This window comes from Coregonus clupeaformis, unplaced genomic scaffold (assembly GCF_020615455.1).
Source record: "Coregonus clupeaformis isolate EN_2021a unplaced genomic scaffold, ASM2061545v1 scaf0351, whole genome shotgun sequence".
Lineage (NCBI taxonomy): Eukaryota > Metazoa > Chordata > Actinopteri > Salmoniformes > Salmonidae > Coregonus > Coregonus clupeaformis.
In genome coordinates, this window is record NW_025533806.1 from 364,480 (window position 1) to 389,246 (window position 24,767).

Genomic DNA, 24,767 nt, shown 5'->3' on the forward strand with positions numbered 1-24,767 from the left:
GCTTTGTTTTGTTTTTTGAAAAAATGCGTATTTTGTATTTTTGTAAGCATTTAATCAAAATTATATATATATAATTGAGCCAGTTTAGTCTTTTCTGTTATTTTGTGAAGTGTCCCACTGGGCACACACTGGTTGCATAAACGTTGGTTCCACATCATTTCAAAGAAATTATGTTGAACCAACTTGGAATAAACGTTGAATTGATGTCTGTGCCCAGTGGGATTCCTGTGTACCTGCAGTTTTATTTGCTTCTATTTTGCTTCTATTGATAGAAAACACCCAAGAAGGAGATGTGCCTTGGTAAAGTATTCATACAGAAATGCATCAGATAGTTTAAGTGCCTCATTTGCATAAATATGCAGAAGAGAAACCGATTAACCAATCATGGAAAAGCATATAATCACCAGTCAATTTGAAAAGAAAAAGTAGAGCCACTGTTCAAACTGCATTGTTGATATGCTCTCCTATGCCTATGTGGGAATATCGTTCACTTTACTTTCATTTCTTTGATTCATTATTTTATTGCCCTGCAGTTCTACAGCGAAATAATACAGTATTGGCAGCTACAGATTCAGAATGATCAATGATCCAATTCAATATGGTTTATTCAATGTATTCTACGGGGATCGGGTGCTTTCAAAAATCGTACAAAAATACAGAACCTATAATGAACACTGTAAGTGTCCATATAGTATATTATTCAGTATTCTTGTCTGCATGCTTCTGCACAATGTAGGCACTATAACTATTGCACTGAGGCCAAGGCACCTTTCTATATGCAGTATCATTTGAATGTGTACATACCATTTTTTCATTTGTAATTTTCAAAGTCTTGTGGCCTTTATAAGATTCACTCTTATTATGATACACTATTTTATACATATGTTTTCTGCACACAGAACAGTTAATGTCTGTAAAACCTTTTTTGACCTGTTTCCTCTGAACAGTATTTATAAATATACACCTTGTGGCTTTTGTTGTCGTTGTTGTTCTGCCTCTAACAATGTATCAGCCATGGCGCTTACGTCTCAATTGTTGTATTTCATCTCCACATTATTAAAGAGGTTTAATGACTTTACACAGGTTTGTCTGTTCTTATCAGAATCTGAGTCACCTTTATTCGTCAAGTACATTTACATGTATCAGGAATTTGACCTGGTGAAATGTATGTTGTTTTTTGGAAATGTGTATTTATTGGTTTTCACAACATTCAATAAATCTTTAATGTGATGTTCAATAATGACATTTTTAGAAGCAGCGCAAATAAATAAATAAATAATGTATACAGAATGGTAAACAAAACCATACAACGTATAGATATATCACTCTTACTGTATGTATTATACCATACCATAACACTTGAATATGAATATATCAACACATCCTTCTAGATCAGGGATCATCAACTAGATTCAGCGTCGCCAATTCTTTCTTTAGCGGATGGTCAGGGGTCCGGAATAATAAAAAAATAAAACTGTAGACTGCAAATTGACCGTAAGAAGCCTAAACAGATATAGTATTTGACTAAAACATAATCATTTCAAACCTTGATTACATTTGGGAACATTGTCCTGCGTAGGGTGCCATCTTTCGGGTGGGATGTTAAAACGGGTGTCCTGGCTCTGTGGTCATTCAAAATCCCATGATGCTTATTGTAAGAATAGGGGTATTCACCCCGGTGTCAAGGCTACATTCCCAACCTGGCCACATTCCATCATGGCCACCTAATCATCCCCCTCATTCCTAATTGGCATACCAACATTGATTAACAATGACCAGGGTTCATTAAAGAATGTCAACTAATAACTTAAGGCGCCTTTTTCATATCTTATCCGAAGCAAGACAGTCAGATGAACCCGCAGTTGTAGTATCACTTGATGCAGAGAAAGCCTTTGATCGTGTTGAATGGGAGTATCTCTTCAAGGTTTTGGAGCATTTTAATTTTGGTACATATTTCAGTAACTGTGTTAAGCTTTTATATGACAGACCAAAAGCCAGAGTGAGCACGAATGAAATGGTGTCTGCTCTGCTTCCCTATTGGTCGTAGTACGAGATGAGGGTGTCCTCTTTCCCACATGCTGTTTGCTTTGGTTTTGGAACCACTGACTCAAAAGATTAGAGAGAACACTTGCATCACAGGATTTTCAGTGGGAGATATAGTGCACAAGATTTCTTTGTACACTGATGATCTCTTAGTATTTCTCACAAAACCAGACATATCACTGAGGGCCCTGTTGAATATGATTGATTCTTTCAGTACTTTCTCTGGTAATAAAATTAACTGGTCTAAGAGTGAGGTCCTTCCAACATCTAAAGCAAATCCACCAGCGTTGGGGTCATATCTACCATTTCAGGTCAAGTCCAAAGTTAAATATTTGGGAATTGTGATTGATGGAGATTTGAATAATTTATACAAACTAAATTACACTCCATTGATGGAGAAGACTGGTAAAGACCTGTCCAATTGGATTACCCTATCCATGTCTCTTATAGGAATAATTAATGTCATAAAGATGCATGTACTATCCAGGTTAATGTATCTGTTTCAATCCATACCAACTGAGATCCCCAAGTCATTCTTCAGCAAATATAATTCACTGGTGGACAAATTCCTATGGAATAATAAGGTTGCAAGAATTAAGAGAAGCCCTCTGAACTTGTCATATGAAGAGGGAGGATTGGTCCTACCAGACCCTCAGCTATATCTCTGGGCTGCTCAGATTAGACCACTATTTCACTGGTTTAATGAGAATAACCCTCCTACATGGACTCAGATTGAAGGGCATATTCTAAAAGTACAAGATACAGTATGTAATATGTTCAATATTGCTTTACTCCCAAGAATATTAAGACGTTTACTGGAAACACCATTCTTAGTCAATCTGTAAAGGTATGGAATGATGTTCATCGATATATGGGGCAGGATACTTATTTTTCCCCCTATATCCCAATTACACTCAATACTACACTTACAACAGGTCTGGGAGACCAAGTTTATACTTTTGACTCATCTGTCAACAGAATCTTTTTCCAAGTGTCTTGATGAACATCCAGGTGCTTCCAGGTACTTTTTGGCAAACTTCAGTCAACTTTTTGGATGAGATGGGTCCCATTATATCTGGCAAAAACCAAACACTGCATTCCACATTAAGAACCTCATACCAACGGTCAAGCATGGTGGTGGTAGTGTGATGGTTTGGGGATGCTTTGCTGCCTCAGGACCTGGACAACTTGCCTTAATAACAGGAACCAGGAATTCTGCTCAATCAGATAAGTCTACAGGAGAATGTCAGGCCATCCGTCTGTGAGCTGAAGCTGAAGTGCAGCTCGGTCATGCAGCAAGATAATGATCCAAAACACACAATCAAGTCTACATGAAAATGGTAAAATTAATAATAAGTAAAATAAGTATCTTTTTTTTTTGTTTTTTGTTTTTGTAAACTCGGGTTCCCTTTATCTTATATTAGATTTTGGTTGAAGATCTGATAGCATTCAGTATCGAAAATATGCAAACATAGAGAAAATCCGAACGCGGACAAATACTTTTTCACGGCACTGTAGCTTATTAACAGAATTTCCCAAATGTACCACAACAAGGGTGAAAAAGAAATGGGAGAGGGATCTTGGGACCCAGATCACAGAAGATCAATGGTCTGACATTAATGAGCAATCCCAGAGAGTACACAAGATGCAAGCTTTGTCAGTACAAATGAATTCATGGAGCTTATCTTACACCTGAAAGAATAAACCTCTTTAAAAAGGACTTGTCCCAACACTGCCCTCGCTGTGTTGGGACAGGTCTCTATTACAGAGACAGGTTCTCTATTACACAGGACATAGGCCTGCTCTGAACTCGAACAGTGGCAGCTGGAGATTGAAAGTAGTTTACACGAGGTCCTTCATACGGAAGTACATCTGACTTCCATGATGACGAATTAAGAATTTATTTAGCTTAGCTATGACTGAGGCCAAAATATGTATCACTTTTAAGTGGAACCATGAGGATCCTCTCAATATCACTCGATGGATTAATGAGGTCAGTTCTTGTATGCCACTAGAAAAACATTAACGTATGATATGCGAGGTAGCCCACAGTGCTTTCGTAAAACGTGGGATTCCTGGATAGAATACAGTACATAGAGTCATTATAAACATTTGATCATTGTTGGGTGTATGGTGTGTGATTTGAGGTAACATCTTGAACAGGGCACCCGAACTGGCGGTCCGCGGGTGGTTTTATTTGGTCCCCCAAGTTTTCTGTTATTGAATTTTAATTGTTGGACTTAAAAGACTGTAAAAACACCAGGAAATCAGCTCCAAGTGATTTTAATTGTAAAGTATTCCCTTGCATATTAGAGAGACATACAGTGAGGGAAAAAGTATTTGATCCCCTGCTGATTTTGTACGTTTGCCCACTGACAAAGAAATGATCAGTGTATAATTTTAATGGTAGGTTTATTTGAACAGTGAGAGACAGAATAACAACAAAAACATCCAGAAAAACGCATGTAAAAAAATTTATAAATTGATTTGCATTTTAATGAGGGAAATAAGTATTTGACCCCTCTGCAAAACATGACTTAGTACTTGGTGGCAAAACCCTTGTTGGCAATCACAGAGGTCAGACGTTTCTTGTATTTGGCCACCAGGTTTGCACACATCTCAGGAGGGATTTTGTCCCACTCCTCTTTGCAGATCTTCTCCAAGTCATTAAGGTTTCGAAGCTGACGTTTGGCAACTCGAACCTTGACCTCCCTCCACAGATTTTCTATGGGATTAAGGTCTGGAGACTGGCTAGGCCACTCCAGGACCTTAATGTGCTTCTTCTTGAGCCACTCCTTTGTTGCCTTGGCCGTGTGTTTTGGGTCATTGTCATGCTGGAATACCCATCCATGACCCATTTTCAATGCCCTGGCTGAAGGAAGGAGGTTCTCACCCAAGATTTGATGGTACATGGCCCCGTCCATCGTCCCTTTGATGCGGTGAAGTTGTCCTGTCCCCTTAGCAGAAAAACACCCCCAAAGCATAATGTTTCCACCTCCATGTTTGACGGTGGGGATGGTGTTCTTGGGGTCATAGGCAGCATTCTTCCTCCTCCAAACACGGCAAGTTGAGTTGATGCCAAAGAGCTCGATTTTGGTCTCATCTGACCACAACACTTTCACCCAGTTCTCCTCTGAATCATTCCGATGTTCATTGGCAAACTTCAGACGGGCTTGTATATGTGCTTTCTTGAGCAGGGGGACCTTGCGGGCGCTGCAGGATTACAGTCCTTCACGGCGTAGTGTGTTACCAATTGTTTTCTTAGTGACTATGGTCCCAGTTGCCTTGAGATCATTGACAATATCTTCCCGTGTAGTTCTGGGCTGATTACTCACTGTTCTCATGATCATTGCAACTCCACGAGGTGAGATCTTGCATGGAGCCCCAGGCCGAGGGAGACTGACAGTTATTTTGTGTTTCTTCCATTTGCGAATAATCGCACCAACTGTTGTCACCTTCTCACCAAGCTGCTTGGCGATGGTCTTGTAGCCCATTCCAGCCTTGTGTAGGTCTACAATCTTGTCCCTGACATCCTTGGAGAGCTCTTTGGTCTTGGCCATGGTGGAGAGTTTGGAATCTGATTGATTGATTGCTTCTGTGGACAGGTCTCTTTTATACAGGTAACAAACTGAGATTAGGAGCACTCCCTTTAAGAGTGTGCTCGTAATCTCAGCTCGTTACCTGTAAAAAAGACACCTGGGAGCCAGAAATCTTTCTGATTGAGAGGGGGTCAAATATTTCCCTCATTAAAATGCAAATCAATTTATAACATTTTTGACATGCGTTTTTCTGGATTATTTTGTTGTTGTTATTCTGTCTCTCACTGTTCAAATAAACCTACCATTAAAATTATAGACTGATCATTTCTTTGTCAGTGGGCAAACGTACAAAATCAGCAGGGGATCAAATACTTTTTTCCCTCACTGTATATCTCCCACTGAAAATCCTGTGATGCAAGAGTTCTCTCTAATCTTTTGAGTCAGTGGTTCCAAAACCAAAGCAAACAGCATGTGGGAAAGAGGACACCCTCATCTCGTACTACGACCAATAGGGAAGCAGAGCAGACACCATTTCATTCGTGCTCACTCTGGCTTTTGGTCTGTCATATAAAAGCTTAACACAGTTACTGAAATATGTACCAAAATTAAAATGCTCCAAAACCTTGAAGAGATACTCCCATTCAACACGATCAAAGGCTTTCTCTGCATCAAGTGATACTACAACTGCGGGTTCATCTGACTGTCTTGCTTCGGATAAGATATGAAAAAGGCGCCTTAAGTTATTAGTTGACATTCTTTAATGAACCCTGGTCATTGTTAATCAATGTTGGTAGGTACCCTTCTAGCCTGAATGTGATGGCTTTAGCAATCAATTTCAAATCAACATTAATTAATGAGATTGGGCAATAATAAGATGGCATAGTGGGGTCTTTTTCCGGTTTACAGATCAATGAAATCAAGGCCTCTTGTAGAGTTGGAGGCATCCCACCCTTGTCAATAATATGTTGATACATTTCTATTAATGGATGTATTAATTGTTGTTGAATGTTTTGGTAAAATTCTATAGTGAAACCATCTAGCCCTGGGGCTTTTCCTGACTGAAGGCTCATGAGTGCCCTCAGTATTTCCCCTTTGTTTATTGGCTAATAAATTCTTATCTGTCTCCGATAGCTTGGGCAGTTTTAGTGACTTCAGGAAGAGTTATGATTTTTGGGCTGCATTCTCACTCTATGATGTATACAACTGTTGGTAAAAGTCTTTAAAGCTATTATTTTTCTCCTGTGGGTTGCATCTCAGCATAGAGTCTGGTTTCTTTACTTGTTGAATACTGGAATCAGACGTTTGTTTTTTAAATTGCCATGCCAGAGGTTTGTGCCTTTTATCTCCCAATTCATAGTAACGTTGCCTTGTTCTCAATAAGGCTTTCTCTACCTTGTAAGTGTTTGAGACATAATATTGGGTTCTTTTCTTGGTAAGAGCTTTGTATAGTCCTGCAGTTCTGCTACGAAAATACTCTTTCTCCAGTTGTTTAATTTCAGATTCTAAATTTTCCAGATGCTTACAAGACTCCTTTTCACCCTAGAGGTGAATGATATTATCTGTCCTCTCAGGTGTGCCTGAGGGCCCTCATGATGTAATTCCCACAGGACAGGAGAGGGAGAAGTCTGAGTATTTATTTCCAATAATTATTTTATCTGTAAAGAACTACATTTTTCAAAGAGGTATGTTATGTTATGCTATGTTATATGCTACGCTACGTTATGCTATGTTACTTTATACTATGTTATGTTTTCTGTAAAAGTAGAAGTAGTAGTTTGCCCCAGCCACTTATGAAACGGTTTTATGTCATATTCATTTTCGTCACTAGAGGGAGCATACTCACATAACATTACCACAAGCCCTCTGGTGTCACACAAAAGAGAGATAATATCATGTTTGCACACAACTCACTTTATGGTAATTCTGGACTGAAACAGGAAATATGTTTTTTGGGCTATTCAAGAGTAACTTTTTTTCTTTAGCTCTGGAGAAAATACAAGAAAGAAAGAAAAAAACCGTTTAGAAGGTTTTGAAGTTTCATTTTCTCACCTGAGGAAAGGTCCTCATGGACAGAAGTCTAATTATTTTAGTAATAGAAGGCCATACCAAAAATGAGGAAATCAAGATAAATAAAGCTCTGAAAGGTTTTCCAACTTCACCAAATATATAAACTCAGCAATAAAAGAAACGTCCCTTTTTCAGGACCCTGTCTTTCAAAGATAATTCGTAAAAATTCAAATAACTTCACAGATCTTCATTGTAAAGGGTTTAAACACTGTTTCCCATGCTTGTTCAATGAACCATAAACAATTCATGAACATGCACCTGTGGAACGGTCGTTAAGACACTAACAGCTTACAGACGGTAGGCAATTAAGGTCACAGTTATGAAAACTTAGGACACTAAAGTGGCCTCTCTACTGACTCTGAAAAACACCAAAAGAAAGATGCCCAGTGTCCCTGCTCATCTGCGTGAACGTGCCTTAGGCATGCTGCAAGGAGGCATGAGGACTGCAGATGTGTCCAGGTGTCCGTACTGTGAGACGCCTAAGACAGCGCTACAGGAAGACAGGACGGACAGCTGATCGTCCTCGCAGTGGCAGACCACATGTAACAACACCTGCACAGGATCAGTACATCCGAACATCACACCTGTGGGACAGGTACAGGATGGCAACAACAACTGCCCGAGTTACACCAGGAACTCACAATCCCTCCATCAGTGCTCAGACTGTCTGCAAAAGGTTGAGAGGGGCTGGACTGAGGGCTTGTAGGCCTGTTGTAAGGCAGGTTCTCACCAGACATCAGCGGCAACAACGTCGCCTATAGTCACAAACCCACCGTCGCTGGACCAGATAGGACTGGCAAAAAGTGCTCTTCACTGACATGTCGCGGTTTTCTCTCACTAGGGGTGATGGTCGGATTCACGTTTATCGTCGAAGGAATGAGCGTTACACCGAGGCCTGTACATTTACATTTACATTTACGTCATTTAGCAGACGCTCTTATCCAGAGCGACTTACAAATAGAGCGGGATCGATTTGGAGGTGGAGGGTCCGTCATGGTCTGGGGCAGTGTGTCACAGCATCATCGGACTGAGCTTGTTGTCATTGCAGGCAATCTCAACGCTGTGCGTTACAGGGAAGACATCCTCCTCCCTCATGTGGTACCCTTCCTGCAGGCTCATCCTGACATGACCCTCCAGTGTGACAATGCCACCAGCCATACTGCTCGTTCTGTGCGTGATTTCCTGCAAGACAGGAATGTCAGTGTTCTGCCATGGCCAGCGAAAGAGCCCATTGAGCACGTCTGGGACCTGTTGGATCGGAGGGTGAGGGCTAGGGCCATTCCCCCCCAGAAATGTCCGGGAACTTGCAGGTGCCTTGGTGGAAGAGTGGGGTAACATCTCACAGCAAGAACTGGCAAATCTGGTGCAGTCCATGAGGAGGAGATGCACTGCAGTACTTAATGCAGCTGGTGGCCACACCAGATACTGACTGTTACTTTTGATTTTGAACCCCCCCCCCTTTGTTCAGGGACACATTATTTCATTTCTGTTAGTCACATGTCTGTGGAACTTGTTCAGTTTATGTCTCAGTTGTTGAATCTTGTTATGTTCATACAAATATTTACACATGTTAAGTTTGCTGAAAATAAATGCAGTTGACAGTGAGAGGATGTTCCTTTTTTTGCTGAGTTTAATTACATAGCCTAATAGACACCCAACTTTTAAAATAGTTGACAAGTTGTGCCAGTGACCAAATTGACCCTTGAGCTCATTTTATTTCTGTTCATTGCATGCGCCTTCTAACCTGAGGCCTAATCCTTGCGCGCGCCCTCTAACTCAAGTCCTCTGATTCGCGCGCCTCCACCTCTGATCCTTGCGCGCTCTTGCACAAATCTGTGCCGGTTGCCTGGTCAGTCCAGTCCAATGCGTGTACCCCGGCCTAACTGGGTTGTGAGGGGGGTTGTGGGCTCAAATTGAGAGAGCGCTTTAGCTGCTCGTGCCACAAGAGGAGATTGCAAAGATGCGTTAGCGAAAAAGCTGCAACATATTTCAATGTCGTTATTATTTCCCTTCTATTTTTTTCACTAATGTTAACTTTGTATCGTATCGAATAATGACATGGACTTTGCGTGATGAGGAAGGCATTTAATATCGGATGTCAACAGCATTTTACCCACCGGTTAAACACCGCGGAAGGGATGCACTTGCTGCCACTTTTTGACGAATGTCAATTTAGCATTGCTTATTTGTTGGAAAACTGTATTTCATTGTGATACGGCGTTTAGTTGCATGCAATAGCATTTATATAATCGTTGTCAGTATTTGTTTGTAGGCTTAATGATTTGGACCGCCTGACAAACATCAACGTCATTGATGTAGGACAAGAGGACTGATGCATCGGTGCATTGTTTGATCCATTCTTGAAAACAGTGTTCCGTCTGGACAAGATCTGGGGATGAGTAGATAGGCTATTAGACAACCATTCCCGGGTTTATGTAGGTCGGCTCGGTCTTCACTTAACATTGAATAATTAGGCTATAGCGCAGACTACTAGTAAAGCCTCAACCATGTATGCTGGACGGAAAAGAAGAAAACCGGTGCAAAGAGGGTAAGTGACAGTGTTTTGAATGTTCCATTGGCTTGCATAATGAACTAAAATGGCCCACCTTAACGTTGTTATTATTTTAATTATTTGATATGAGTCAACGCTACATGACATGATAGTCACTCACGATCCATCCAAATAGCATGTATATATCTTCAATATTCTTTAGTGCAGACAGTTTTGGATATATATATTATAAGCAGTATGTTTATCCTAGATAATATATTGTGTCAGGATAATAATGCATAATGTTATGCATAATGTCCTAAATAAAAATAACTCTACACATCATTTGACTCATAATCATGATGAGGTCAAATGGTTGAAGTGATGTTCAATTCAGATGGAGAGAGATGATGATTCAATTTGATTAATTTCGAATCCAAACGAACCCATGCCAGTGCTCCGGGCACAGGTGCAAGGCGGGCAGTGCTCGTGCTCATCATTCTCATTGGCCTTTTGTATTTATTTTAGTTTCAGTATTTTTCATAGTTCAGTGTGCCCTTATTGTATCGTGTGAAACGTTCAAGTAGTTGTAACTTGACTATTTATATTTTTTTCACACTGCATTTACAATGTTATTATTGCTTATCTAAAACTGGTTAAAAAATAAGCTGAAAATGAACGAAAATAATAATAAAGCTTATAAGGAAATAAGAACATTATTATAATAATATTATTGTTAATAGTATTGTTATTAGTATAATTATTGATATGATGATTAATTATTATTACAATTATATTACTATTATCAATACCAATATTTAATTATATTATTTATCATTCAGCATCGAAGTGAAAGACCAAAAGTGAGTACCGAGAGGCAATATGTCCACTGTTTACCTTCTTATCAACATTGAGAGAATTAGCCTACTGGCTTCATTATTTCCTCTGTGAATCCCTAATAAACCCCATGTCTCTGCTCCTGCTCAGAGAGAAAAAGACAGCTCCATCTGAAGGGACCAAGTCTAACCCATCAAAGCGCCACCGGGACCGTCTGAACTCTGAGTTGGATCGTCTGGCCTGTCTACTGCCCTTCCCAGAAGAGGTCACCTCCAGCTTGGATAAACTCTCTATTTTACGGCTCAGTGTGAGCTACCTGAGGACTAAGAACTTCTTCTCAGGTGAGTGTGTGTGTCTGTCTGTGTGTGTGTGTATGTGTGTGTGTGTGTGTGTGTGTGTGTGTGTGTGTGTGTGTGTGTGTGTGTGTGTGTGTGTGTGTGTGTGTGTGTGTGTGTGTGTGTGTGTGTGTGTGTGTGTGTGTGTGTGTGTGTACGTACATTTAGAGGTGTGATGGTCATTCGGACAGACGGTTGTGTATGCAGGTGCACTGATTGGGATGCTGTGGTTGGCTGCAGGTAACTGTGTGGAGGTTTTAAGCTTAGGATATGCACTGTAGTGACATACATACGACCAGTTATTTGGAGATTTCCTTAAAATTAAATAAAATATAATTATTATATATTATAATGTTTTTTTTTGATGGACTCTGTGCTGAAAATAATGTATTAGATTGTATTGTCCAATTCCTTCTAAATGTATTAAATATTTGTGTTATCTTTTATTTATTTTTTATTTCACCTTTATTTAACCAGGTAAACCAGTTGAGAACAAGTTCTCATTTACAACTGCGACCTGGCCAAGATAAAGCAAAGCAGTGCGATAAAAACAACAACACAGAGTTACATATGGGGTAAAACAAAACAAAAATCAAAAATACAACAGAAATACAATTAATATACAGTGATGCGAATTTAGCAAGTTATGGAGGTAAGGCAATAAAATAGGCTATAGTGCAAAATAATTGCAATTTAGTATTAACACTGGAATGAGATGTGCAAGAGATGATGTGCAAATAGAGATACTGGGGGTACAGATGAGCAAAATAAATAACAATATGGGGATGAGGTAGTTGGGCGGGCTAATTTCAGATGGGCTGTGTACAGGTGCAGTGATCGGTAAGGTGCTCTGACAACTGATGCTTAAAGTTAGTGAGGGGAGATAAGTGTCTCCAGCTTCAGAGATTTTTGCAATTTGTTCCAGTCATTGTGCAGCAGAGAACTGGAAGGAATTGCGGCCAGGAGGTGTTGGCTTTGGGGATGACCAGTGAGATATACCCGCTGGAGCGCTGGACTACGGGTGGGTGTTGCTATGGTGACCAGTGAGCTAAGATAAGGCGGATTTGCCTAGCAGTGATTTATAGATGGCCTGGAGCCGTGGGTTTGGCGACGAATATGTAGTGAGGACCAGCCAACAAGAGCGTAACAGGTCACAGTGGTGGGTTGCTATGGGGCTTTGGAGACAAAACGGATGGCACTGTGATAGACAACATCCAATTTCTGAGTAGAGTGTTGAGGCTATTTTGTAAATGACATCGCCGAAGTCAAGGATCGGTAGGATAGTCAGTTTTACGAGGGGCATGTTTGGCAGCATGAGTGAAGGAGGCTTTGTTGCGAAATAGGAAACCGATTCTAGATTTAACTTTGGATTGGAGATTCTTAATGTGAGTCTGGAAAGGAGAGTTTACAGTCTAACCAGACACCTAGATATTTGTAGTTGTCCACGTACTCTAGGTCAGACCCGTCTAGAGTAGTGATTCTAGTCGGGTGGGCGGGTGCAAGCAGCGTTCGGTTGAAGAGCATGCATTTAGTTTTACTAGTGTTTAAGAGCAGTTGGAGGCTACTGAAGGAGTGTTGTATGGAATTGAAGCTCGTTTGGAGGTTTGTTAACACAGTGTCCAATGAAGGGCCAGATGTATACAAAAATGGTGTCGTCTGCGTAGATGGATCTGAGAGTCACCAGCAGCAAGAGCGACATCATTGATATGCACGGAGAAGAGAGTTGGCCCAAGAATTGAACCCTGTGGCACCCCCATAGAGACTGCCATAGGTCCAGACAACAGGCCCTCCGATTTGACACATTGAACTCTATCTGAGAAGTAGTTGGTGAACCAGGCGGGGCAGAGTCATTTGAGAAACCAAGGCTATTTAGTCTGCCAATAAGAATCCGGTGGTTGACAGAGTCGAAGCCTCGGCCAGGTCAATGACGGCTGCACAGTACTGTCTATTATCGATCGCGGTTATAATATCATTTAGGACCTTGAGTGTGGCTGAAGTGCACCCCATGACCAGCTCGGAAACCGGATTGCATAGCGGAGAAGGTGCGGTGGGATTCGAAATGGTTGGTGATCTGTTTGTTGAAGGCTTTCAAAAAACTTTTTGAAAGGCAGGCAGGATGTATATGGGTCTGTAACAGTTTGGATCTAGAGTGTCACCCCCTTTGAAGAGGGGGATGACCGCGGCAGCTTTCCAATCTCTGGGGATCTCAGACGTCTGAGATCTTGGCAAGGCCTTTCTAAGAAATGTTGCAACACTGCATCCTTTCACATTTTCTTCTCGAGACACACCACATAAAGACAATACTGAACTACTCAATAAGATAATCAATGACATAGAAACAATTATTTTGATCCACTTTCAATATGTCAGAATCACACCCTTACCGTCCTTCCTGTCTTAGGATGATGCTGCAGTGCAGGCGCTGAGTTCTGAGTTCTGGTGGTGGTGATGCATCGTGCATAATTGAAAGGAAATGAATTTAAATCATTTATAAAATGGAGGGAGGAAAATGTTTGTTTTAGACAGTCGATTTTAAAAATGGCTGTTGAGGTGAGTCGAATGGAAACAGTGGGCATGACCTGACTCTGCTGTGGGTAAGAGCTGTGTTGAAGATGCTGCATGGGGAATGGAAAGTGCATAGCTGGGGAGGAGAGGAGAGGAGAGGAGAGGAGAGGAGAGGAGAGGAGAGAGAGGGGAGGAGAGGGAGAGGAGAGAGGAGAGGAGGAGGGAGAGGAGAGGAGAGGGGGAGGAGAGGGAGGAGAGGAGAGGGAGAGGGAGGAGGGAGAGGAGAGGAGAGGAGAGGAGAGGAGAGGAGAGGAGGAAAGGGCATGGTTGACATTGCTTAGGGGACTATCTTCAGGGCACACCAGAACAAAGCACAAATATTGTGGAATATGTTTCACCTCAATGACTGCTGGACTTTACTACCCAATTTGTATGGTTTTAAGAGATATCATCTGAAAACATAAATAACATCACATACAGTTTCCCTCCATCTATTTGGAAATGGAAGGGAGATTGGAGGTTTGCGTTTGGATCAGCGTGTGTCTGTGGAGACAATAACAGTGTTAATATTCGAGAGGACTCCACTAGGAGGTATTTGAATGAAAATACCAGGAGCAGAGACTCCCAGGACAGGTAGAGAGATTAACCAAGCAGAAGTCCCTTTCTTCCTTCCCATCCACCACACTGCTTAACCGGAGGAGAGGAAGAAGGAGGAGAGAAGGACTAAAGGGCCTCCATTACGTTTTTTCCTATGATCAACAATACGAACATGTATGAACATCTCTGTAAGTTGCTTTGGATAAAAGTGGCTGCTTAATGACATATATTATAATAATAATAATAATAATAATAATAATAATATGCCATTTAGCAGACGCTTTTATCCAAAGCGACTTACAGTCATGTGCGCATACATTTTTACGTATGGGTGGTCCCGGGGATCGAACCCACTACCCTGGCGTTACAAGCGCCATGCTCTACCAATTGAGCTACAGAGTACCACATATTATATATTATGTTACACAATATTAAATGTAAATGGAGAAACTGTGTTTCATTAAATGGATTGAATACTTAATATTTTATAACTGCATTATATCAGCAGCAATGTAAATTAACATAAATAATGTAACCCTTGAAGGAAAAATACAAATCTGAACACATTTTAATAAATCATGGCTAGCTACAATAGAACCCTAGTTACATAAAATAGCTGTGGGTCTTCCTGAATTCAATGGCACCATTTTGCACCATTTCACCCAAACTGCTGTACCAGTGTACCACTATAGATTAGGGTAAAACATGTGTATAACACTCTTGTGTAGCCTTTGCAGTGAACCATTTATGTGAAAATAGTACAAATAATATTTGATGTGCAGAGATTAGGTATGTTATGTTTTACAGGCTTTTAGTGAATCACTTGTGTGATTTTTGAATTGTAGTTTAGCAACATGTCAGCATAGCTCTTTAGATTTAACTGGCAACTGATACGTCATCACAGCATTTGTGCTGTGCAGTAAGATGGCTGAAGATTCTGGGGAATGGAATGTGCCGTGGCTACGTTTTTATAGGTTTTGACCAATGGGAGCTTGACTGATGTACAGTAGCTTCGTACTGTACATAATTTAATATTGGTAGATCATTAGTTCCATGGTTGTCCACTGTGCCCTGGGTCTGACAGAGATTGTTAATGAGTCTGACCATTTGGAGATATTCAGTGTGGCACTGGACCACACATAGAGCCATCTTTACAGGGTTTTGTCACAGAGAAGGAGTGATCATCAGAGAGAGAGAGAGAGGGAGGGGAGAGAGGGAGTGGGAAAGACAGGAAGGGTGGGTGTGGGGGTATGGGTATGGGTAACATAAGGATGGAAACAATTAAGCCAGACCTTAAAGCCTGACTTATTTGAGTTTTTTGGTCATGTTTTGCTAATGTCATGGTAATAGTTTTGTGTGGCTCAGTTGGTGGAGCATGGCACTTGCAACGCCAGGGTTGTGGGTTCGATTCCCACGGGGCAACCAGTATGAAAATGTATGCACTCACTACTGTAAGTCACTCTGGATAAGAGCGTCTGATAAATTACTCAAATGTAAATGTTACGCTATAACATGACTCGGATAAACTGTTTCCAGATGTGCATCTTAGTCCCAACAATCATTCATATGGTGACAATTGAATATTCTGTCAAGACCGGTTTACAAAGAAATGTTCACACACTAAGGGCTCTATTTTCATCTGGCTCTAAGCAGGCGCAAGTGTCAAACGCACGTTAGTTTTCAATTTCGTCATCACTGGCGCACTGGCATTTTCCAGCCCTAACGCCAGGTTTGGCAATTTACCAGTCTAACATCAGCTCGCTTGCGCTGAGGTGGGAGGGGTGGCAATATTTGAGGTGTGTCCTTGTAAACAATTGTTTTCCCACAATTTCATTTCATTTGATAAAAAACCAAACATAGCCTACCCTCCCCTTAATCAAGGCTGGTTTAGCAACATCGCATAGGTGCATCTTTTTTATCCTGGCCATTAGCCATGTAGCCTATGAATAAAGGGGTTTTCAATGGTCTACTGGAGGTTTTTGCCCTCATGCTTTTTCATTATTCACAATGCACATGCCTGCATAATTAATTTTGCTTATACAGTAGGCTATCCATCCACATTATCAAAGAGCGCCCCTCGTCCGATTACCAAAGACACACTACTCCAAACTATTCAGCCCTCCATAGCAACGGCTGTATTTTTTTACAATCTGCCTCAAACATAGGCAACGTACAATTGACAGGAGCCTAGTATTTGTATAGACGTGCAAATGTTATGCTTAAAGACATTTAGGCCTAAGTAGGCCTAAGTGTGCACACAGTGCCATGAAATGCTATCCAATTTAGAAATATTGTGGTGTTTTAAAAAACAGATTGTTTGCTATTTCATATTAAGCCCTCCGCCACCCTTACCCTAATCCTAGGCTACTAAGGCTGGTTCAACAGCGATGCATCTCGTATTTTTTATCCTGGCCTTGCAAAGTAGCCTATCCATAAAAGGTGTTTAATGCTTTATTTGTCAGAGTGCCTTGAATTGAAAATATACTGCACATCCTAAAACATGCACACATATACCTACCTGCATGCTTCATTTAGCTTGTTCAAGAATCCGTCCCCATTACCAAAGAGCGCATCTCATCGGGTTACCAAAGACGCGCTCCTCCAAACGTATTTAAATTATTCAGTCCTATAATGCAGTATCAACGTTAGGCCTAGGCTATATTTTGCTTATTGAGAACATGCCTCACGCATACAATACAATTTACGGGAGCCTAGTATTTTTTATTTGAGGAGAAGTGCGATGCGTAAAGACATTACAACAATGTTGACTGCCAACACTTCAAACATAGGCTATTGAGCAAACACAGTTTTCTGTAGCCTATGCTATTTAATAAACTGTAGTATCAATCCACAATGGACCAGGACGAGAATATTCCGTGCCCCCAGCTGAATTGAAGTTGACGACAACGCAAAGACGTCAATAACCTACAGAACTTGAGACAAACGCATGCAGTATTAAGCCATGGAACGCCTTGATTGGCCAGTGAGTGGCCAAGCCCTTGTCACACCTACAACTTATTTATTCATCAAAACCCAGCCCTTTCGCGCCACTGCCAGCTACTGTAATCATAATTCCGGGTGTGAAAATAGCTAAAATATTACTGACACACCCACCGAACCTATAGCGCTATTGCCAGCACTTAGATTGACCATTGTGTTAGGTTTGTTAAAATAGAGCCCTAAAAGTTGTATATTGGTAGACTGTAAATTATTACATAATAATGATTTACAAATACATTTCAGATGGATATACTAAGTAAATAGGAGAAGATATTTTGAACTCATTTATCAACTGTTGTACCTTCCGTATTGAATGTTCTTAGTAATTTGAAAGAGGGGTTGAGATTGCGTTATACTGAAGCAAAGGCTACAACTGGAAATGATTTAGGCCCTGACTGCAGATTATTGTAATAGTATGTGTGTATGTGTGTGTGTGTGTGTGTGTATGTGTGTATGTGTGTGTGTGTGTGTGTGTGTGTGTGTGTGTGTGTGTGTGTGTGTGTGTGTGTGTGTGTGATCACTGTCCAGCTGTTTTCAAACACTGGACGTATACTGCCGCACAACCCTGTAACCCTGCTACTTTCTCTCAAACTATCTTTTCCATTTTCATTTAGAGAAAATGACTTAATTTTGTAATGCAATACTGATTGTTACTTTGCAGCTGGGTGTTTGATCATAGTCTTGGGGTTTTTGTTGGCATTTTATCTTGGTAGAGCTTCTGCATGTTTCCGTTCTGCTGCCACATGACAGTATGCAGGACTGACGGCAGCTTAAAAAAGATGGAAAACGTTGATTAACAAAGTTAGAGTGGAGAAACAGAAGATCTGTTTATAAACTGATCATTTACTCATAATCAACCATTATGTCATAGTTTGTTCACCATTGATAAACTTGATAAACTGTTCAAGTGTTACCCAATATAAAACTCTGCAGCGGTTCCGTTTCAATTTGCCCACCTGCTTCTGTTGATTGTTAACTTACCATTTGATTTAGATACATTTTTAAAAACATTTTAGTCATTTAGCAGACGCTCTTATCCAGAGCGACTTACAGTTAGTGAGTGCATACATTTTCATACTGGCCCCCCGTGGGAAACGAACCCACAACCCTGGCGTTGCAAGCGCCATGCTCTACCAGCTGAGCTACAGGGGACACTATCACTAACAACCAGTGGTTTTTTCATAAAGAGTATTCCATCTTTTTGATGTCTTTCCAACTAGAGGAGATGAGGTGATGAGGTGATGTTGTTGTTGTATTTCCTGGTTGCCTCGTGCCGTCACACTAACCCTGTCACCCCCGGCTGTGTCTGCCTCCTCTCTAAGCTCTAAGAGTGTATCACCATGTTTCCTCTATACACTCTTTTGTAAAGGCCTCACTCAGACCGTTGCCATGGTTGTCTCGCTCACAAAGGATGGATTCTCGACTCAACATGGGTTGCAAATGTGCCTGACTGTCTTAAGACAGCTTACGGCACAGCCTTGGCTTTGTGTTGAGTTACAACGATAGCTAAACCTCAGTGGCCAGAGGAGAGTAGATCTGTTGTCTAGATCTGGTGTGTTTTGCCTCAGATCGTCTTCTCTTTTTACATCCATGGTTCGATTGATTTGAAGTCTCAACCATGACGGTTCCATATCATTTGGTAAATTAACTCCCAGTGATTTTGCATGGATAGAGAAGGAGGCCCTGTGCTAACTAGCTTATGACTGGTCCATGATGAATTGACGAGAGTCAAGTAATGGATGAGGACATTGTGGACCACACAGAGCCAGAGAACCAGACAGAGATTTGTCTGAAACTGGTTAAAAAGCCAAAACAAGTGGGTGACTAGAGAGCAAAAACTAACAAAGAAACCATACTAGAAAGTTCAGTTCCAGGACTTGAATATTAAAGAAATATAGCTTTTATAAATGTAATATTGTGAAACAGTTCTTCTCATAACTGAGCCACAAAATAAAATGTATATTTTGTTTTTCAATGTCTTACTACCAACTTACTGTCATTACAATGAGCTGAAAATGAGCATTTGAGGATGAAAGTATTTTGGAATAAAAACAATAGGGTTAATCCACTTAAAGAGGGTTTATATTCATTTGAAAAGGAAAAGAAGAGTGGGAAGGGGGTGAAAAACCCAGCAGGGCATCAGAAGCAAACCTTGTGGACACAAAAGGGACAGTATTGTGCTGCTATGTCAAGGTAGCCAGCCAGGAATACATTGGTCTTAAAAGGTCAATTTGGTTTGATTACCAGTGTACCTTCCCATCAACTTACCTATTTTCTCATGGTTCAACCTACTGTAGTGCCCAGTGCTATTAGAGAGAGAGAGAGAATGGGATTCAGTAGATGAAGAAGAAACTGAACTAATAGTCTCTCTCTCTCTCTCTCTCTCTCTCTCTCTCTCTCTCTCTCTCTCTCTCTCTCTCTCTCTCTCTCTCTCTCTCTCTCTCTCTCTCTCTCTCTCTCTCTCTCTCTCACTCTCCAAATTCCTGCTCTTTACCTTACACAAACAGTCTGTCAACAAGCTTTTCTTAATTCCTGTAAAAACTGACTGGTATGCCTGATCCCGTAGAATGCATTCCTGCTAATTAGGTGTGTGTATGTGTGTGTGTGTGTGCGTGTGTGTGTGTGTACAAAGCACTGTCGTTATGTTCCATCAATGAACCCCCTCACACACACAGACACACACCTTGCTCTAGCCACAGGCCTCCATATTTTCACAACAATGGCCATGTTTATTTTGGCTGAGCCCGACCCCAGTGCCCCGTCCCTCCCCAGTGTGTGTGTGTGTGCATGCGTGCCAGTGTGTTTGTCTGTGTGTGTGGGTGTGTGGGTGTGTGTGTGTGTGTGTGTGAGGTGTGTGTGTGTGTGTGTGTGTGTGTGTTGAACTGAGTTCAGCCCCGGCTCAGCCCCGGCCCTGATCAGTCAGGCCGTCTTGTGCAGGGAGTAGAGGAAAACAGACCCCTGCCAACACAGCTTACAGTTCTCTTAATTGCTTTGCCAAATTTGAAGTCAACTTTGAGCATGATGACAATTTTAGCCAGAGAGAGGCTTACTGTAGATTTGAAATAGAGACATGATGACCTACATTTTCCCTCCTCCTTCTCCATCTCTCTCCTCCTGTTAGCACTAGTCACAGCTGTCTCTCCATCTCTCTCCCCTCTCTATCTATCTCTGTCTCTCTCTGTCTCTCTCTGTCTCTCTCTGTCTCTCTCTCTCTCTCTCTCTCTCTCTCTCTCTCTCTCTCTCTCTCTCTCTCTCTCTCTCTCTCTCTCTCTCTCTCTCTCTCTCTCTCTCTCTCTCACTCTCTCTCTCTTCCATGACTTGTGAGACAGTAGAATAACTAGAGACAGTGTTGGGACAAAGAGTCTCTTATCTGAGCAAGAACCCGTCCCAGCCATGGTACCCAATATTAAGGCCAGGGAATTGTCGATCATTGTGTGTCAGTTACACATTTTTCTGCTTTAAGTGGCAATTAATGCTCATTAAAATCTGATGGAGTGGGGACTGTTCCAGTGCTAAATCCCAGCTCTGCTGCTGAGCTGTCACAAGGCATTGCAGTCTCCTGATAGTTATCCACTACTCTGAGAGCGCTCCAATAAAAACTAAAGGGAAAACAGTCTCCACAAAACGAAATGGAGAGGGAAAGTGCTGTGACAAAAGCTTTATGCTACTGAAATTCAATCTTACCGTTGTTTAAAAAATGGTAATATGACATTTTGTGACATTAATTTGGCCTAGCGTGTTCTTTTGACCTCTTATTATCAGAGTTTGTTCATGTAATGTTTTTTTTATTTGGTCATCCAGTGGGTTGTGTTTGCTTTCAGCTGAGATGCTGCTGACTTAATTGTTGGACCAATTAACATTTTACATGCACCCTCAGCCTTCTCCAGAGTATTGCCAGGCCACCGAAGGTCCTTCTTAACCAGGTCCCAGATTCAAGTCAAGCCAAGTTAATTTGTCATATCCACAGGATACACATGGTGTACACAGTACAATGAAATGCTGACTTGGAGGCTCTCAATAATGTGACAACAAGAATAGAAAAAAAGAAGTAATAAAGTATACACATATTTTTATATAAGTATAAATACAAGGAAGGCACTCAACACATTTACAGTACAGTATTTACATGTGTGTCGGGAAGGGGGATATGGAGAGCAAAGTGTTTAAATTGTGCAGTTTAGCAATAATAAATAGAAGTCTTAATAGCAGCAGTCGTGATGTGTGTGTAGTGTGAATGTGTGTATGTGTGTGTGTGTGTGTACACGTGCCAGAAATGCAAAGCACTAGGAAGGAGAGCTGGGGGGAGGGAGAGCGAAGGCTGTACAAATCCACACTGACAGATTCACTGCTACCTGGGCCTTATTGGTCATGTCAATGTTTGCATTGTCTTAGACTGACACATAACTGCTTATGGCAGACATGTAGTAGGGCCAAATACCGTACGTCTCGGTGTATGTGTGTGTGAGTGCATGTGCGCTAAGGTGCGGAGAGTCAGTGCAAACGGTCAGTTCAAGTGTTTAGCAGTCTGATGGCTTGATACCGTCTGCCAGACAGTAAAGGAGTGAACAGTCCGTGGCTGGGGTGTGTGGGGTCCCTGATAATGTTGTGGGTCTTCCTTAGACAATGCTTTGAATAGATGTCCAATATGGGTGGGAACACGTTCCCAGTGATGGACTAATTTATGCGACTATTTCCCACCTGATCCCTGTCACTGTGTGTTTATCGGACCCTCCTAAACTAAAGGATATTTCTCTTCATTTTTTTCAGTTTATTGTATTTACTCCCATAAACATTTCACACATTGTCCACATTAGCAATATTTAATTTCTTCTGCTTTTCAACTATCGTATGACATATGGTGTTACCCAACCCACATGTACTATATATTGTATACTGTAGGCCTACAAAGCTTATAGAGTTGACTGAAATTGACACGGGGCAGAATGGTGGTATACATTGATGGGAGTCACTGCTACGGACGGTTACAGAGTATAAACAGCTTTATTTAATCAAGAGGCATATTGATGTTTGTCTTTTGTAATTAGTGTGTAATAAAACCAGCAGACAAACAGGAGATCCATACATTTGTCCGGTTGGTGCCAGGGCCTCTCTCTCTCCCAGCTGGGCTACTCCAACTGTGCCTACCCTGCCCCCTCTGGCCACCCAATGACGCATGTGTGAGTGTGTGTGCCCTCCCCTCTCTGCCACCCCATGAAACAGTGAGAACCCATGTCAGTGCTGCCAGTTGGCTTGCTACAGTATTGTCGCCCTGTAGGCAACATCAAACAGGATCAGGGCCCCCATGCAGTATGTGTGTATGTGTGTGTGTATGTGTGTGTGTGTATGTGTGTGTGTGTGTATGTGTGTGTGCGTGTGTGTTGTTGCCCTGTAGGCTACATCATCCAGCATCAGCTAGCATCAGACACTCCTAGTGGAACTGCAATTGCCGATGCATCAGTTCTTGGAAGTGTTTTGTTGTTAATGAGGAAGTGTTGTTGATGACGAGTGGTGCACAGCGCTGAGGTTTGGCTCAGCTGGATTCAAACTAACTGCTGGATTCAAAGCTGGTATTCCCTTACTCTACATAGTGACTTTTTACACACAAGAAAACAAAGTTATGTGTTCTTGTTTTACAGTATGAACGTGTACGGTAAGGCTAGTCTTCCAGACTGTACTTCCATTTAGGTTTAAAAAGCAGTTCTAACTTAGCATGTCTTCAGCTCTGTCTTACCATTTCAGAATCAGCTTCCTTCTGTTACAGACATTAGGAAGAGAGGCTCATGGTGTCGAGCTGCTAAGCATGGGTCGTAAAATCCCCCGGCTCACCCAAACTGGATTATCCCCATATTCAGGTATGGGGTGTAATTTGGGAGCTAGCCCTGTCAGCCAGGGATTCATTGAGTCCAAGGAGGTTGAACAGTACAGCATGGCTATATGCTTGGAGTGGATAACCTTGGCAATGAGAGTCATCAACAAACCACTGTAAGCCAATTTACAGCTCATTGCAGCATCAAAATGTATTCCAGGTATTCCAGGAAGAGGAAGGAGTCCTCTTAGCCAGCCACATAGTCCTTTCCTACTGTACTTTGTTATGTTCTACAGTACTCAACTGTCCTGATCGGCTCAGCTGATTAAAACCATATTATAAACTGGGTGGTTCGAGCCCTGAATGCTGATTGGCTGATAGCCGTGGTATATGACGGGTATGACAAAACATTTATTTTGACTGTTCTAATTACGTTGGTAACCAGTTTATAATAGCAATAATGCACCTCGGGGGATTTTGGTATATGGCCAATGTACCACGGCTAAGGGCTGTATCCAGGCAATCCACGTTACGTCGTGCTTAAGAACAGCCCTTAGCCGTGGTATATTGGCCATATAACACACCCCCTTGGGCCTTATTGCTTAATTATACAACAATAGTAGCATTGCTTGTTGTGACCATAATACAGTGGTACTGTGATCATGTTAGCGGTCTGTTGTTGCAGCACAGCTGTCCTCACCCTCAGAAAAACAAGATGCTTTCAGACAGTCTGGAAGAGGAAGAGAATATAATAGTATATTTTAATATCCCTTTGGGAAACGCTTTGCAACAAAGTATGTGCTTTTAAAGACAGAATCACGAAGAAGTACCGGGGGGAAAAAAAGAAACAAATAACAGATTTTCTCGCTCAAGAGACCTACTACCTTTTCATAAAATAAACATCCTTATTTTAATCAAGTTGACAGCATCAAGGACATGTCACAGTATATGTTGTTTTTAAAGTGTTGTTTATACAGATAGACAGCGGGATCTGGCAGGAAGTCAAACACACTTGTTTATTACTCTCTTAGGACATCTTGCTTCTTCAAGGTTTCTTTCTGGACCATTTCTTTTGGAAGCCATGTGTGCTCTTTCCTCTCAGTTGAACGCCATCATGATTCATTGATTGATTTATTCAGTCGAGTGTGGTGGAGGCTATTCAACTGGGAGGTCTCCCTCTCTCTTTAAGCTTTCAGTATGGCCTTGGGTAGTCAGTCAGTCACAAAAGCACTTCACACAGATGTTGAGAGTCTTTGAAAACAAATCATAATATTGTACCTTGTAACCTTTGTATTGTTTTCCATTAAAAATGAAGACTCTGTGTACTTGGTGGTTGTTTGCGATAGACAACAAGAGTGTAATTGTAGTGGTCTAGTGGTTCTTCGGTACGGGATTCAGTCCGAACGAGCTTTGTCGACAATGCACCTTTTAAAGGCAATGTTCCCGCGTTCTTGGTAAACGCTGCTTATGTCAGCTCAATGGGAAATGACCTTTAAATGGTACGTAGCAGACAAAATGTGATCCGATTGGATCCTGGCCGAAGTTGT

General features: G+C 41.4%; 1 protein-coding gene across 1 annotated transcript in view; it reads left to right on the plus strand.

The window, feature by feature from the left end:
* Positions 1–9,522: 9,522 nt before the first annotated feature.
* Positions 9,523–24,767, plus strand: part of ahr1b (aryl hydrocarbon receptor 1b) — a 35,822-nt gene continuing 20,577 nt past the window's right edge. The window contains exons 1-3 of the mRNA XM_045215007.1: positions 9,523–10,197; positions 10,983–11,003; positions 11,128–11,318. Of these exons, the coding sequence (XP_045070942.1) occupies positions 10,157–10,197; positions 10,983–11,003; positions 11,128–11,318 (253 nt within the window). The 5' untranslated portion in view covers positions 9,523–10,156. The remainder of the gene's footprint in view (positions 10,198–10,982; positions 11,004–11,127; positions 11,319–24,767) is intronic.